The sequence below is a fragment of the Alosa alosa genome, chromosome 12, assembly GCF_017589495.1.
Source record: "Alosa alosa isolate M-15738 ecotype Scorff River chromosome 12, AALO_Geno_1.1, whole genome shotgun sequence".
Lineage (NCBI taxonomy): Eukaryota > Metazoa > Chordata > Actinopteri > Clupeiformes > Clupeidae > Alosa > Alosa alosa.
Window position 1 is genome coordinate 25,439,081 of NC_063200.1, and position 14,202 is coordinate 25,453,282.

Sequence of the window (14,202 nt, forward strand, 5' to 3'; positions counted from 1 at the left end):
CTCTCACTAAACCGAATGAGCATGATAGCGTAACCTTCATAAAATGACCATGACTGTAGGAAACCATACAGCACAAGGAATTGCCAATTGTGAATTAGCCTTATTTGAAATATTTTATAAATCAGCAATATTGTTCTAGAAAATACTTGATAGTTAATTGCTTGCTCAGAAAACGGTCAAGCCAGATCATAACCGAAGAATTTAAGAGCAGAGAAATGTGGAACAGTCAATAAACAAATTAGTCCCCAAGAGAATTGTGAGATTTAGGCCTAGGCCTACTTAGTTGTTGATTGGCCACTGTGGGAAATCCCCTTTCTACAGCACAAGGAATTTATAGACCCTTTCAACAATAAAAACAAAAACAATGCTTGAACATTCTATTTGGGCCCAAATCTACTTCCTCTGCATTAAGATAACATATGGAATGTTAAAAAGGAAGTCTTGTGGGGCCAACTATGATGCTGATAATGGAACTCTCTTGAAAGGGTCCATAGCACTTCTTCTTATATTCCTACTGATTTCCATCTTTAAAAAGTAGCCCCTTGTGCTAGTGGGATGTGGTGAAAGCAGTTTCGCTCTTCTCTGTACTTAGCTGATTTGCATAGAAGCTAGGCCATATTTCTTTTCTTTTTTTCAGAACTCTCCACTACAAAAGGTGGCGCCAATGTAGATTTTTATTGTATTCCTCCTTGCGCCACCACTACAGAGTAAGTAAATCAGTGACGTACCGGACATGTGCAATCACCTATCTACGTCATTATTTGGGAAAACAAAAACAACTGCAGTTAGTACAGAATATAAACAACATCAGGATTTACACTTATACTGCCGTTTTATCAACGGATTATTGTGAAAAATGATGCAGACATTTCTGACGCCTTACTATCGGTGAGAACCACAATAATGTTTTAGACAGAATGTTAGAACGTGGGTCAAAAAACCTCGCATAGGCTACTGTTCTCAACTGGAAATGTAGCAGTAGCAAGCAAGCTAAACTAATCTTTAACTTAGACGACTGCGTCTAACAAATCTAACATCTAACCACAACATTATCTTGTTTCTAAGCTAAGTATTTGACGATGCGGTAGCGTGTTGGAAATAAGGAATTGACCTCTTTGAGTAAATGTAAGTGAGGTACTCTAACTTCTAACGTTTTGTTCATGATTTCCCACAGTAGATAGATGTACATAAAGAGCTACATTTGAAGCTTGTAGGCTATACCGTGTCAGAAGAACCTTTTGCTGATAGCAGCTTCCATCGAGAAATAAAGATGGCTCAACAAAGAGGAGTTAACAGTCTTCAGTTTAATCAAGATCAGAGTGAGTAATATGGTTACAGTAGTTATTGCTGTTGTGTGTGTGTGTGTGTGTGTGTGTGAGTGAGTGAGTGTGAGTGTGTTTGGAGGAGATGTTTCAATATATTAATGTTGAAAAAATGCCTTGGTACTGTGATAGTCTAAATGTTAACTCTAGTTGTATCCATGTTCATATAGTCTCGGCCATAAGTTTCTGATCTTATAATATGTTTAGGTTGTTTCTGTTGTGCAATGGAGACTGGTGTTCGCATTTACAATGTGGAGCCTCTTATGGAAAAAGGACACCTCGGTAAGGTCATCATGCTTGTTTTGATAGCCTCATTTCTTTGTCAATTTGTTATACCAGGTTTTTTTTTTAACATGCAGTTCTAATGTTTTTCCCCACCTTTTCAGATCATGAACAGGTTGGAAGTGTTGCTCTTTGCTCCATGCTTCATCGCTCCAACCTTCTGGCTGTTGTTGGAGGAGGTGTCAACCCTAAATTCTCAGAGATCTCAGGTTTAACATCTTAAGCATCTTTTGATTTGTTGCACAAGTATCCATAGCATGCTTCTGGAAAAGTGAACTCATGATTGTTGCTAGTATGCTGTCAAGTTACAGACCTGTCCTGAGCTGTATCTTTTACTGGATGCCATGTAGTTCCATTATATCATTCTCTTTGTACTTTATATATTAGTGTTGATCTGGGATGATGCACGGGAGTCAAGAGAAGCAAAGGATAAGTTGGTTTTGGAATTCACTTTCACAAAGCCAGTGCTAGCTGTCCGCATGAGACATGACAAGTAAGTTATTTTTCTTTTGAAAGCTTTGGAATACATATGTGAATATGTACTCTGTCTCTGTTGATAATATTGAGTTACGTATATCTCATGTATTATACAGAGGTAATTTTGAAATGACAGAGACCAGTTATTTGTTACAATACATTTGTTCAGAGTCAGACATGATCCGTGTACATTTGGTCTTTTTTTTGATAATTGATTATTCCACTACATTCTGTCTTTGTTGAAATGAGAAAAATAGAGAAAGACTTGTTGTTTTAGTCTAAAGTCTTGATAAAGTCTAAAATGGAAAACACAAAAAACAAATCTACGGATGCAAAAGAAAAATACATATATTATTTCATATTTTTTCTGGAAAATAGAGGACCTGCTGTTTCAATGACTCCACAGAGGGAAGCATTGACAAGCTATACAACTGGATATAACCAGTCTGCTGCTGAAGCTTTGCAGCATTGTACCAGTGTAACTGGTCTAATCCCTGCCACAACACGACGGACTTAAAATTCTATACACTGCGGTCCCGGCCTACTGCAAAGTCCTCGAGTTCTACTATAGTATTAGTCAAATCATGTGCCTTATATAGACAGGACCAGCGTTTGGACGAAAGATCAGGATATGGTATCTCTGTACAAAAGGTGTCAAAGTCGCAGAGGGGCAAATGTGGTTGTGTTGGTGTTGTGTCCAATCTGCTTATTGTCCGGCTTTCTGTCGAGTGCAGAGAGTAAGGGCAAACTCGCAGACTTGGCAGTAACTCAGTGATACTCAACCTAAATCTTAAAATTATTCATTGTAACTGGCCAACTCCAATGTCTGGTAACCTGCTAGGTTTAACCGAAAAACCCTCTCTGCCATCACTCCACGCAGCACTTCTGGGGTGATGACAACTAGCCTGGTAAAACCAGACTCATTCACTTTGTGAATAGAGTTTGGGGACTCCCGATTGGGAAATGTTTCCAACACTAGCATTGTGACGGGCGTAGATTTTGTGTTAACTTTGAAATCATTTGGGATTCCTAACATTACTTCCTAATTCACCTAAACAAATAAACAGCATGTAGACCTACCTTTGCTGTACATAAATGTACACATTTTCCCGACTGCAATTTTTGGTGTTTGCAGGCGTTGCTACTACTGTTAACCACATCCACTTTACATTTCAAAACATTTGCGTCATCCCTCTCGTCGCTGATTGGCACATCCTCTCTGGGGCCTGTTCAAGAATAGTATCTCTGTGAAAGGAGATTCTATGTGGTTGTGGCCATTGTAGATGACAACTGATCTGTTGACAAATTCTACAGAATAGCATGCAATCAAGAAATAAGTTGAAAAAGCAATTAACAAATGTACACGGACCATACTTGCTCAACTCAGTTGTTTTTGTCTAAGTGTGTAACTGTGTATAACCATTATTTGTCTTTTCCGCTTGGAACAGGATCATCATTGTTTTGAAAAACAAAATCTATGTGTACAGTTTCCCTGATAACCCTGTAAAGTTATTTGAATTTGACACCAGAGACAACCCAAAAGGTACATGGAAACCATCCACAATAACATTTGTCATTAAATAATAATGAAAATAGAAATAGTAGAAATGAAACCCTACCTTCTGTGACAAACTCCTTTTTTAAATGATCTTTCAGGTCTGTGCGACCTTTGCCCTAGCCTTGAGAAGCAGTTGCTGGTTTTCCCTGGACACAAGTGTGGAAGTTTACAGCTAGTGGTATATTGACATTAATTACTTTATAACACATTGTAACAAAGCCACGGGCATGGCATGGAGTCAGGAATGTGTATGTTTTCTTTTTTACAAATATACATAGCTCTGTTTCCCCTATTTCATACTCTAATCATATGAACATAAATATAAGGGAAATAAGTCCAGATATTGTGGCCAAAGTTCAGGAAATTGACGTTTCTATTTAAAAACTGGTGTATGCATCATTTATATGTTTGCTCTGCTTTCTTCTAATTTTGTCCTTGTGGGTAGGCTTATGTGTGGGATTTTTAGCATGGTTGAATATGGTTGATTTTTATGGCCTAGCATTGTACCATTTAATAATATCTATGTTGATCCTATACCTTAATAATTAATTGTATGTGATTTGTTGGCTTAGGCTGATTCAACGTGTATATATTGACGTTTATAATAATTAAGTTCTTTTACAGATTATATCTAATAGTATAAATGTGGGTATAGTATGGCTCATGGAACTTGCTGTGGGTTCGGAATTATGATAAAAAGAGCTGCTGTTGTTTATGAAACATGTCAGGAGAATGTTATCTGTAGAAAATGGAATTAGTCAATGTAGCTGATATACTCTCAAAACTGTCATACACAGGACCTGTCCAATACCAAACCAGGAACATCCTCTGCACCTTTCACCATCAATGCCCACCAGAGTGAGATTGCCTGCTTGGCTCTCAATCAGACTGGTAGTGTGGCTGCCTCTGCCTCCCGTAAGGGTACCCTGATCCGCCTCTTTGACACCACCACCCGAGACAAACTAGTGGAGCTAAGAAGAGGGACAGACCCTGCCACTCTCTACTGGTACAGTTTGTGTTCGAAATGCCTTCGTTCTTCTGATGTACTCCCTATTTTGCTCCTGTAGTTAAGCTTTTTTCCCCTCATATCATATGGGTAGAGTATGTATGTGTGTGTATATATATATATATATATATATATATATTAAACATAAATAGTTAGCATAAAAATGGTTAGATTCAGAATGATTGTGAGGGACAAGCCATGGGGCGTTTAAAGTTTAAGTCAAACCATTCAACTAATCAATCTAACATATGTTTGTTTTGACAGCATCAACTTCAGTCATGATTCCTCATTCCTCTGTGCGTCCAGTGACAAGGGAACTGTGCACATTTTTGCCCTTAAAGATACAAAACTCAACCGCCGGTCTGCGTAAGGCACTCTTTGTCATTATCTCTCTACAGCACTCAGTAGAAGTTCCAGCATGATCCAGTTTTCTTGCAATGTAACTGAAGACTGAACATCCTGTCAAAGCTTTTCACTTGCACATGAGTAATCGGTCTGTCCTACCCCTTAGGCTGGCCCGTGTGGGTAAGGTTGGCCCTGTGATTGGTCAGTATGTTGACAGCCAGTGGTCTCTAGCCAGCTTCACTGTGCCAGCTGAATGCGCCTGCATCTGTGCTTTTGGGAAGAACACGTCCAAGAATGTGAACTCTGTCATTGGTGAGTGTACTCTGCCTATATTTCTCTTTATTCCCAAAATACATTTTTGTTTGTTGTTTGTGAAGTTTAATCACTCTTCTTATTTCTTTTCTGATGTAGCTATATGTGTCGATGGGACATTCCACAAGTATGTCTTCACCCCCGACGGAAACTGTAATCGGGAAGCTTTTGATGTTTACCTGGACATCTGTGATGATGATGATTTCTGAAGTGTATTGATGTAAATGACAATAATGGCTTCAAGAACAGTTTTATCAGTGCAAGCAAACATTATATTTCAAAGCTGCAAACTGAACCGATGTCTGGAAAAAAGAACGTTTTTTTATGTGTTTTGTGTTGAAATATGTTGTAATCATATGTATATAGCCACAAACTGGATATCAAATAAAAGTGTTGAAATCCATTTCATTGAACTCATAATTCATTGATATACAGTAGGCCTTGTTTCACTGAGATTATATGTTATCTGTAGGCTAGTAAAGATATTGCAGAATATTTTTTTTCTTTTTGAACTTCGCATCATATTAATACAACTAATATAATAATGTTATTGTTGTTAAGGAGAGGGAAACCAGAGTTTACCATACATTATTGTGCTATTTCTCATGTGGAACTTCCCGTCTAATGGGAGGGCTTTTAACACGCAACGTCAAAGCCCCGTGACTTCACAGCCATATTGAGACAAGCACAACAAAAGCGGATGTTCCTGGCTGGCATTTTTATTTCAGCATCGTTTTAAACAGCATATTCTTCATATTGACGTTGTAACTTTGACAGACAATCAAGTGACAGAGTTTGTCGACTGTAGTCTTACAACGGAGTTGTCATTGGAGAATTGCAATCTTTGAAGAAAAGGTAATTTGTCAAAACTCAAGATAAGTTTGCTAGAAATATCTTGCCAGCTAACAGCTAATGCAGCAATTGGCAAGCCATAACGTTAGGTAATGCAGGGTAACGTTATACTACCCACCTCATCGCTGGTGAATCCATAGGACGTACATGATGACACGTTAAATTGATAATAATTGCTATGTGGTATGTCTAAAGGTAGTAATATTAGTCTAGTGAAACATTTGGTTTGGTGGTCATTTGTTGGCTAGCACTAGAGTCGGTTTGTTAGCTAGTCAGGACATCGCCTTGGACAGGTAGCCAGGTAAACATGGCTAAATATTTTGTTTGCCCTGGAAACATCCCTGCTAACAGTTAATTAGCATTTTCTTACATTCATTATGTGTAACAATCTGTCGATTGTGTTTGAGGAAGTGTCATATCAGCTCTTAACAAACGTTAACTACGGCACTTCAAGAGGTTTCTTCTTTACAGACCAGGGTTAACTTTGCTATCATTACCGCTACAGTCGGGAAAGTTTTTGTGTATTATGTAAGGTTGACTAATTTTACCTTTCGAGGAAGTGCTAATAAAGCAATGTTATGGTGTTTACATTTCCCTTATCTTAGTTGGGTCCGTCATGGCCTCGAGAAAGAAGGTGCTCTTGAAAGTGATAATCCTCGGAGACTCTGGGTGAGTGGACTGGTGTGAATGTGATCTGTTGTTTATTTATTTGGTTAAAAGGGTGCAGTCTTCACGACATTAACGATGAAAATATGTTTGGTTTACAGGGTTGGGAAAACTTCACTGATGAACCAGTATGTCAATAAGAAGTTTAGCAACCAGTACAAAGCAACTATCGGTGCAGATTTTTTGACTAAGGAAGTAATGGTGGATGACAGGCTTGTTACTATGCAGGTTTGTTTTTTATTTTCTTAGCATCTTTATCGGAGTTGCACTGTTTCAGTGGTTTAAATGGTCAAAAATATAGAAAATATATACTGCAACAGAGAGGATTTTTGTTTGTATTTCTACATTTAATCATTTTTATGTGTTCATATTATCTCCTGAATTGATGAGCCAGATCTGGGACACAGCCGGACAAGAACGATTTCAGTCACTGGGTGTGGCGTTTTATCGTGGGGCTGATTGCTGTGTACTGGTCTATGATGTTACTGCACCCAACACGTTCAAAACCCTTGACAGCTGGCGGGACGAGTTCCTTATCCAAGCCAGCCCGCGAGATCCAGAGAACTTCCCCTTTGTGGTACTTGGCAACAAGATTGACCTAGAGAATCGGCAGGTCTGTCTCCCCCCTTTGGCTAAACTAAATTATATGAAATGAACAAAATGAAAAATGTTTGCACAATTTATCTTATGTCTTACCTGAATGTTTATCAAGACACGCATCATCTATGATGGGACTGCACAGTTGTAACTTCTGGTTTGTATACATGTACTCCTGCAGGTGACAACAAAAAGAGCTCAGGCATGGTGTCAGAGCAAGAACAGTATCCCATACTTTGAGACCAGTGCCAAAGAGGCTATCAATGTCGACCAAGCTTTCCAGACCATCGCCCGAAACGCCCTCAAACAGGTACAGCTGACACCCTTGTGTTATGTTAGTTGGCTGCACTGTCATTTAAAACCTGGTTTAACAGGTTTGGTTCCTGCTCACGCTGCAGTAAGCACAGTGTTAAAGATTGGCTTGCGTGTGTGCACAGTTGTCTCTACGTGGAAACTGAACACTTCCATGAGTCCCATCCTATGGGTTTCCCCTTTACAGGAATCACAGGTAGAGACGTACGATTTCCCCGACCAGATCAAACTGCGAGATGACAGACCGGCCTCCTCCAGCGAGGGCTGCAGCTGCTGAAAAGGGACAGATGAGTGGACCAATATCATGGCAAGAACTCCAGGTGGGGGGAGAGAGAGGCCAGTGCATGGATGGATTCCCCTCACCAATACTCCCATATGCAAAACATTCAAATTTAAAACAAAAAAAAGATTGCATATTTTCTTAACTCCCCTACCTATGTAAAGATTTCATAGGACCGAAACCAGTTGCACAGCATCACTTTTATTATAACTACTTTAGGAAAAAAAAACATGTTTCTATTAAATATACATTATATGTGATAGTCCTTATATTATTGTCAGTATTGTTTTGTTATGTTTTATTTTTACCATTCTCATTATTTGTAAAATCACCGCTTATGGTGCAGACAGGCAGTTTTCAGCAGCCATTGGCTTGTCTGCTTGCCTCTGTATGTCCTTGGTGTGCCTTCCATCTTCTGTGGTATTATTAGGCAGGTGTTGTTACTCTGCCTCATTGTGTTATTCCCTGTTTGCCAAATATTGTTTTCTGTCACCTGTCAAACCCAAACCCTCTTTCATCAACACTGCCCAGCCTGAAAAGCAGTTCCCCAACAGCACTGTTCAATTGCAGAAAAGCATACTGCTTGCATATAAAAAGCATGTGCACAGTTGCAATGTTATGTACAAGTAACCATCCTTTAGGTGGGGGAAATGCCTGTGCAAAAGTAACTCTAAATAAATCCTTCACGTACAGTAGCTCTTCTTCTTTGAGCTGGTTGACTACCTAACTGTGCATGGCAGAGGTGATGGGTGGTGGGTTGTTTGATTATTTTGGGAGCCTTTTACCTGAACAGTGGCCTAATTAGGACTTGTTTACTAGACTGGGATATCCTATGTGGCATCAGGTGAGGTGCTGTATATAAAGTCAGATGCTGGTATGCCCTGTCTGCCCATTCCAAATGCCAATCAATCAGACTTGAGACTGGACCGTATATCCTGGGATTTGTTAAGAAATAAACTCACTCAGTTACAATCTATGGCAGGCCCCCTTATATGAATGTATCTATCTGTCAAACTCCTCTGAATCCCTCAAAGCCATGTTATATGGAAGAACAATAAAATATTGAATATACTTTAAGAGTATATTCTTTGGCAGGTTTCTGTCCATTTTTTTTAACAAAACACTTCTTTTGTATTTTTACATGGTAAATGTAATTATACAATGTTCTCAGGAGCACTCACCTAAAGACCAAATGCTTCAAAAGTTGATCTTAAAATTACCGACTGTCCCGTCATTACATTCTCACCAGGGTGTCAACATGTTTAGTATGTCCACTTTGGCTGGATTTTAAAGGTCTATGTGAAGTAAGACATCAGACAAAAACAATTTAATTGAAATCCTTGGGACCCCAGCCTGTAACATTTCTGTTTTGATGTTTCCCTTTCTGACATCCAACCAGTCCAATATATGATAATGGTAAAATTAAGATACCCTTGACTCGCATTGATACCTATTACAGATAAATGAACAAATTTATGTGTATATGTGTTTTTGGGGTTTTCACCTACATGAAAATATGATCCATCGTGTTTAATCAATTGTCATTTCTCAATCAAGCCACAAAAATAAATGTTTCCTTAAGGACCGGGACTAATGGTGGCCTCATTTTCCCCTTTCCTGTTTCTTTCCTTTTCCCTACACTCACACTAATTTTGTTCAGGACTTAGAGAAACCAGACATTCTCTGGAGAAACTATGCAGTTTTGCCAATTTCTTTGCTGCCTTCTCGCTTTTTGCCCGCAGGTTTCTCTGCAGAGCGCCCTCTACAGCTTCAGAGTATGTTTTACGACACTCCTCAATTGGTCAGTCTGCCGTTTTCCTTTTTCCCTGTTTCTCCGACAATGGTTTACTCGCTTTCTGCTTTTTTTCGCTGGCTCTGTCATGACAAATGTCTGAGGAACTCCATCGCTACCTTGTTCTAGCCGGTACCTGGCGTGTATGGCTGCGAGACTTTCTGTCCCTGAGGCCGTCGGCTCGCTGGCCCAAAGAAGCGAGGCAGCCACCATTCAACCTGAAAAAAATCATATAACCTTTCCAATGACTTCGAAGCTGTTCAGTTAATTAAGCTAAAAACCTGCATAGTTCCCCTTTAAAGCACATGAACATTTTTGTGGTAATTCTCATGTGCTGTTGGTAATCATCATCTACCAACCTGTTCACCCCTTCAGCCAACTATGAACACACCAAGAGTCTATCGTAAATGCATCATATCAATAAACCGCACATTCCTCACACATATACTTTAAAAAAAATAAATAAATAAAAAAGGGAGGGGGGCAGTCGTGGCCTACTGGTTAGCACTTCGGACCTGAGGGTTGCCAGTTCGAACCCCGACCAGCCGCCTGAAGGCCTTTGAACAAGGCACCTAACCCCTCACTGCTCACCGAGCGCCGCTGTTAGTGCAGGCAGCTCACTGCGCCGGGATTAGTGTGTGTTTCACTAATTCACGGATTGGGATAAATGCAGAGACCACATTTAACCTCACGGGATCAAAAGAGTATATATACTTATACTATACTTATACACACACTGGAAATTAAATCAGTTTCGGTATTGTATTGGTGATAAGTTACCACCATCCCTTTGGGAGGTGCACACTGCACAAACTATACTGTGAGTAGACCAGAGAATTTCTTATACAGGGAGCCTGACCTTTTCCCAAATAAAAATATCAGCCCTTTTACAAATGATTATACTCTATATAGTGGTATAGAGTTGGGACCTTGACCATGTTTTTGAGCCATCTATGTAGGCTATAACTATTCCAGACTTTTTCAGCATTTGGTTTGTGTAATTCATAAAACAATATTTAGACCAGTGTCCAAGCAGCACTTTGTAATAGAGGACAGTATCTGGTAGCAAGCCAGTCTGGGATAGGACTATGACACTCCACCCCCCCCTGGAAATTGCTTTGCAGGGATATAAAATCAGCATCATGCACTATCTCTTTTAGATATTTTGAGCCACCAATTCAAATGAGAAGGCAACACTTTTTACACATCCAAAAATGTAGAGCAGTCCTTTCCTGCAAACTGCCCGTTTTTACTCTTCGGAGTTTCAGCATTTGGCTGTGTCTTTAGACCAGTGTTTCCCAAAAAATGCTAAACTTTATTAAAACACCATTTTACATATAAAGATGCAACTTTTGCCCCACCAAGTTTTCCTGCAAACTGCTTTTTACTCTTCTTCGAGAACATCAAAATGCACCAACACCCTTTTACATATAAAGGGAACACATCTTGAACGTTACATACTGCACTTAATTGGGAACACATCTTGAGCACGCACAAGTGAGAAAGAGTGGCAGGTTCCAGTTGGCTTGCTATTATTAAATCTCCTTTTGTAATATAAGAAGCTTTTAAAAGGAAATCATGAAGGCAACAAAAATGAGGGTACAGGAGGTTGTGGATCCCATAGGTTGCCCACTGACCATTTACAGTGCATACGAAAAAAGTATTCACAGCGCTTCACTTTTTCCACATTTTGTTATATTACAGCCTCAGCCTGTTTGCCAAAAGGCACCTGAAAGACTCTCAAACCATGAGAAACAAAATCCTCTGGTCTGATGAGACTAAGATCGAACTTCTTACTCTTTGCGAACTCTCAAGTGTTATGTTTGGAGGACACAAAACACCGCTCATCACCTGGCCAATACCATCCCTAAATTGAAGCATGGTGTTGGCAGCATCATGCTGTGGGAATGTTTTTCAGCGGTAGGAACTGGATCAATGCAGCAATGTACAGAGACATCCTGGAAGAAAACCTGCTCCAGAGCGCTCTTGACCTCAGACTGGGGCGACGGTTCATCTTTCAACAGGACAACGACCCTAAGCAGACAGCCAAGATATCGAAGGAGTGGCTTCAGGACAACTCTGTGAATGTCCTAGAGTGGCCCAGCCAGAGCCCAGACTTGAGGTGGGCCGCAGAAAATTTTCAGAATTCAAATTGGGCCTTGGCAGTTTTAAGTTTGGGAACCTCTGCTTTAGACTATCTGCCAATAACAGTAACTGTTAACAGTGAATAGGCTTTTATCATGAGGGATAATTGTTAATAATAATGATAACAAGTCAGATATTCTTGTTTGTTTATTATGACAATAAACAGGATTTATTATTTATAAGTAGCCTATTTTGCCTCATGAAATGATCAAACATCCTCATATAAAATAAACACAAAGTCTCTACGCCCAGATCCATTTGGATCACCAGATACAGTCAAACAGATCATTACCCATTTAAGATTATTGGACACAACGTGTGACATACTGTCTTGTAGGAACCCGACATCTGACAAGCAGCGCATCACCTTCCCCCCGCCATTCACGTGCCCCTATAGTCTCCATTCGTTCAGCATTTTCTCCTCTTAAGACCCAATCTTATAAAGGTACCGGGGGTCCAAACTCATCCATAGTTTCCAATACCAAGGTCAGGTGATCCAGGAAAGATCCAACTGAGACGCGGAGAATGCGAGCCTCATCTGCGGTCCATCGCCTGCAAAAGATAAACATGGACATGCAAATACCATGGTTCACAAACGCGAGAAGCACAATGCAGTGACATTAAATGTAAACAAGATAAGATAAAAAAAAAAAAAACAATTTGACGCGCATGACTAACACTGATAACACGTTGCCCACTGCCACAAGTTCCTTAGTAATTCCTCCTTTTCTTGGCTCACGATCCGGTGACAGAGTGTTCAGAGCCATGGAAGCCTCGCGTGCAGAAGGGAAGGGGACATCCAAGTTACTGCAAGAAGTCAAGGCACTTGATAACTTTTAATACGGTTTCAGTACCTGAAAATGGTCAACTGAGACACCCAGTGTATACAACAGCGTGCACTATGCAAGCATGGTACCTTATGAGCGATTATGTAAAAGCTAAAGATTACAAGTAACATTGGAATTATAATGAAAAGCACAATTTCTTGGTAAACTTAGACTTATCCAAAAAGATACAATCCCAGTTTTTGCTGTGCATGGTTTGCAGACACATCTTCCGCCATCTTCTTCTTCTGCTTTGTATGATTTCGGAGGATGGGGCGCTTTAAGCTCATATCGCCACCTTCTGGATGCAAGGTCCATAGACAGTAGAGGCCAATCCGACCCATTAATGTATCTATTGCAGGTCTGCCAGACTGACACATTACCAAAGAAACCTAAAATGTGCAGTGAACCTACACAAAACTGAGATGGAAAAGCGATAGGCCTAAATCATCCAATAAGGCACACAATTAAGGCCTGACCCAGAGCATCTGCAAATGGCTAGGCCTATAGCTACCTCCTGCACAGTGATGAGCACACTGACCACACCTGTAAGGACACCAACTTGAAAGTGCATATTCAGTCATACAGCCATCACCTGATAGCCATTATGTGACCATTCTCACCAATACATTCTCTGCGGATCTTCCATTGTCTGAGCGCCCTGTGTAGGCAATGCTGACCTAACTTTCTAGTTTCGGAAAGGAAACTGACTATGATGAATATGATATGCAATGCACTGTAACTGTATTTGGCCTCCATGCAGGTTTTCTCACTACAATTCATCAACAATTCAACGTCCTTGGGACAAGATTCTACCAAACTTTGTTTATTTTTGTGTGAGAGGTTTCAAATATTGTGCCATATGATAATACTTCAAGTTATGGTTATGATCTTTATCCAAAGCGACTTAAAATATTAGCAATTGAAGACCCTGTATACCAAAATCAGAGATTTGTTTCAGATATGCACAGGAGAGGTGTTCAATTCCTTGTGCTATAAGAAAGGGATTTCCTAGCCTAGAAATCTAGACGCGCCCCTAGCGTTATATTTGCTGCCAGGGCTAGTCTAGCAACTCTCCGTTGGCTTGTGAGCTCCAGAAATCGAAACTTAATCAGGTCATTGAAATCGTGTATAGAGTCGTTTGGTGGGCTTAACATAATGATTGATGGCCGAGTTGCAACGGTTTGGCTTGAATTACCTGCTACTTGAAAACAAATATCCTATTGCGTCCTATTGCATGCAGAGGGAATTTGAAAGGCAACTGATTATCCCACCCCTCGGACTGAGCACTGCAAACGGTGAGTGCCCAGACCCTACATTTTAATGTGGGTCTGGCTCGCCAGGCTAGGGATTTCCCACAGTAGCCAATCAACAACCAAGCCTAATATTATACAACATGACTCAGGAGACAACATTGCACAGTTGGCTGGTG

General features: G+C 40.1%; 3 protein-coding genes across 5 annotated transcripts; 2 read left to right on the forward strand and 1 right to left on the reverse strand.

Moving 5' to 3' along the window:
* The first annotated feature begins 551 nt into the window (after positions 1-551).
* Positions 552-5,705, forward strand: wdr45 (WD repeat domain 45). 3 transcript variants are annotated; one of them, XM_048259969.1, is made up of 11 exons: positions 552-707; positions 1,175-1,319; positions 1,530-1,604; positions 1,709-1,813; positions 1,992-2,097; positions 3,530-3,624; positions 3,738-3,817; positions 4,437-4,645; positions 4,910-5,011; positions 5,157-5,302; positions 5,402-5,705. In XM_048259969.1, exons 2-11 carry the CDS (start codon positions 1,271-1,273, stop codon positions 5,509-5,511), a joined length of 1,077 nt encoding a protein of 358 aa, XP_048115926.1. In that variant the 5' UTR covers positions 552-707; positions 1,175-1,270; the 3' UTR covers positions 5,512-5,705. The 3 variants fall into 3 exon arrangements, with proteins under 3 accessions (XP_048115926.1, XP_048115924.1, XP_048115925.1); XM_048259967.1 differs by lacking the exon at positions 552-707 and adding an exon at positions 735-888; XM_048259968.1 differs by lacking the exon at positions 552-707 and adding an exon at positions 740-888 and having other exon boundaries at positions 1,178-1,319.
* A 277-nt stretch (positions 5,706-5,982) lies between these two features.
* zgc:100918 (Ras-related protein rab7-like) lies at positions 5,983-9,091 on the forward strand. Its single transcript, XM_048259796.1, has 6 exons — positions 5,983-6,157; positions 6,760-6,823; positions 6,922-7,048; positions 7,215-7,433; positions 7,599-7,727; positions 7,917-9,091. Exons 2-6 carry the CDS (start codon positions 6,771-6,773, stop codon positions 8,004-8,006), a joined length of 618 nt encoding a protein of 205 aa, XP_048115753.1. The 5' UTR covers positions 5,983-6,157; positions 6,760-6,770; the 3' UTR covers positions 8,007-9,091.
* Positions 9,092-12,080: 2,989 nt separating this feature from the next.
* LOC125304958 (EKC/KEOPS complex subunit LAGE3) lies at positions 12,081-13,033 on the reverse strand. The gene is made up of 3 exons (XM_048259523.1): positions 12,963-13,033; positions 12,625-12,753; positions 12,081-12,498 (listed from the first exon to the last, which is right to left on the reverse strand). The coding sequence occupies exons 1-3, from the start codon at positions 13,007-13,009 to the stop codon at positions 12,384-12,386; spliced, it is 291 nt and encodes a 96-aa protein (XP_048115480.1). The 5' UTR covers positions 13,010-13,033; the 3' UTR covers positions 12,081-12,383.
* Between the last annotated feature and the right edge of the window lie 1,169 nt (positions 13,034-14,202).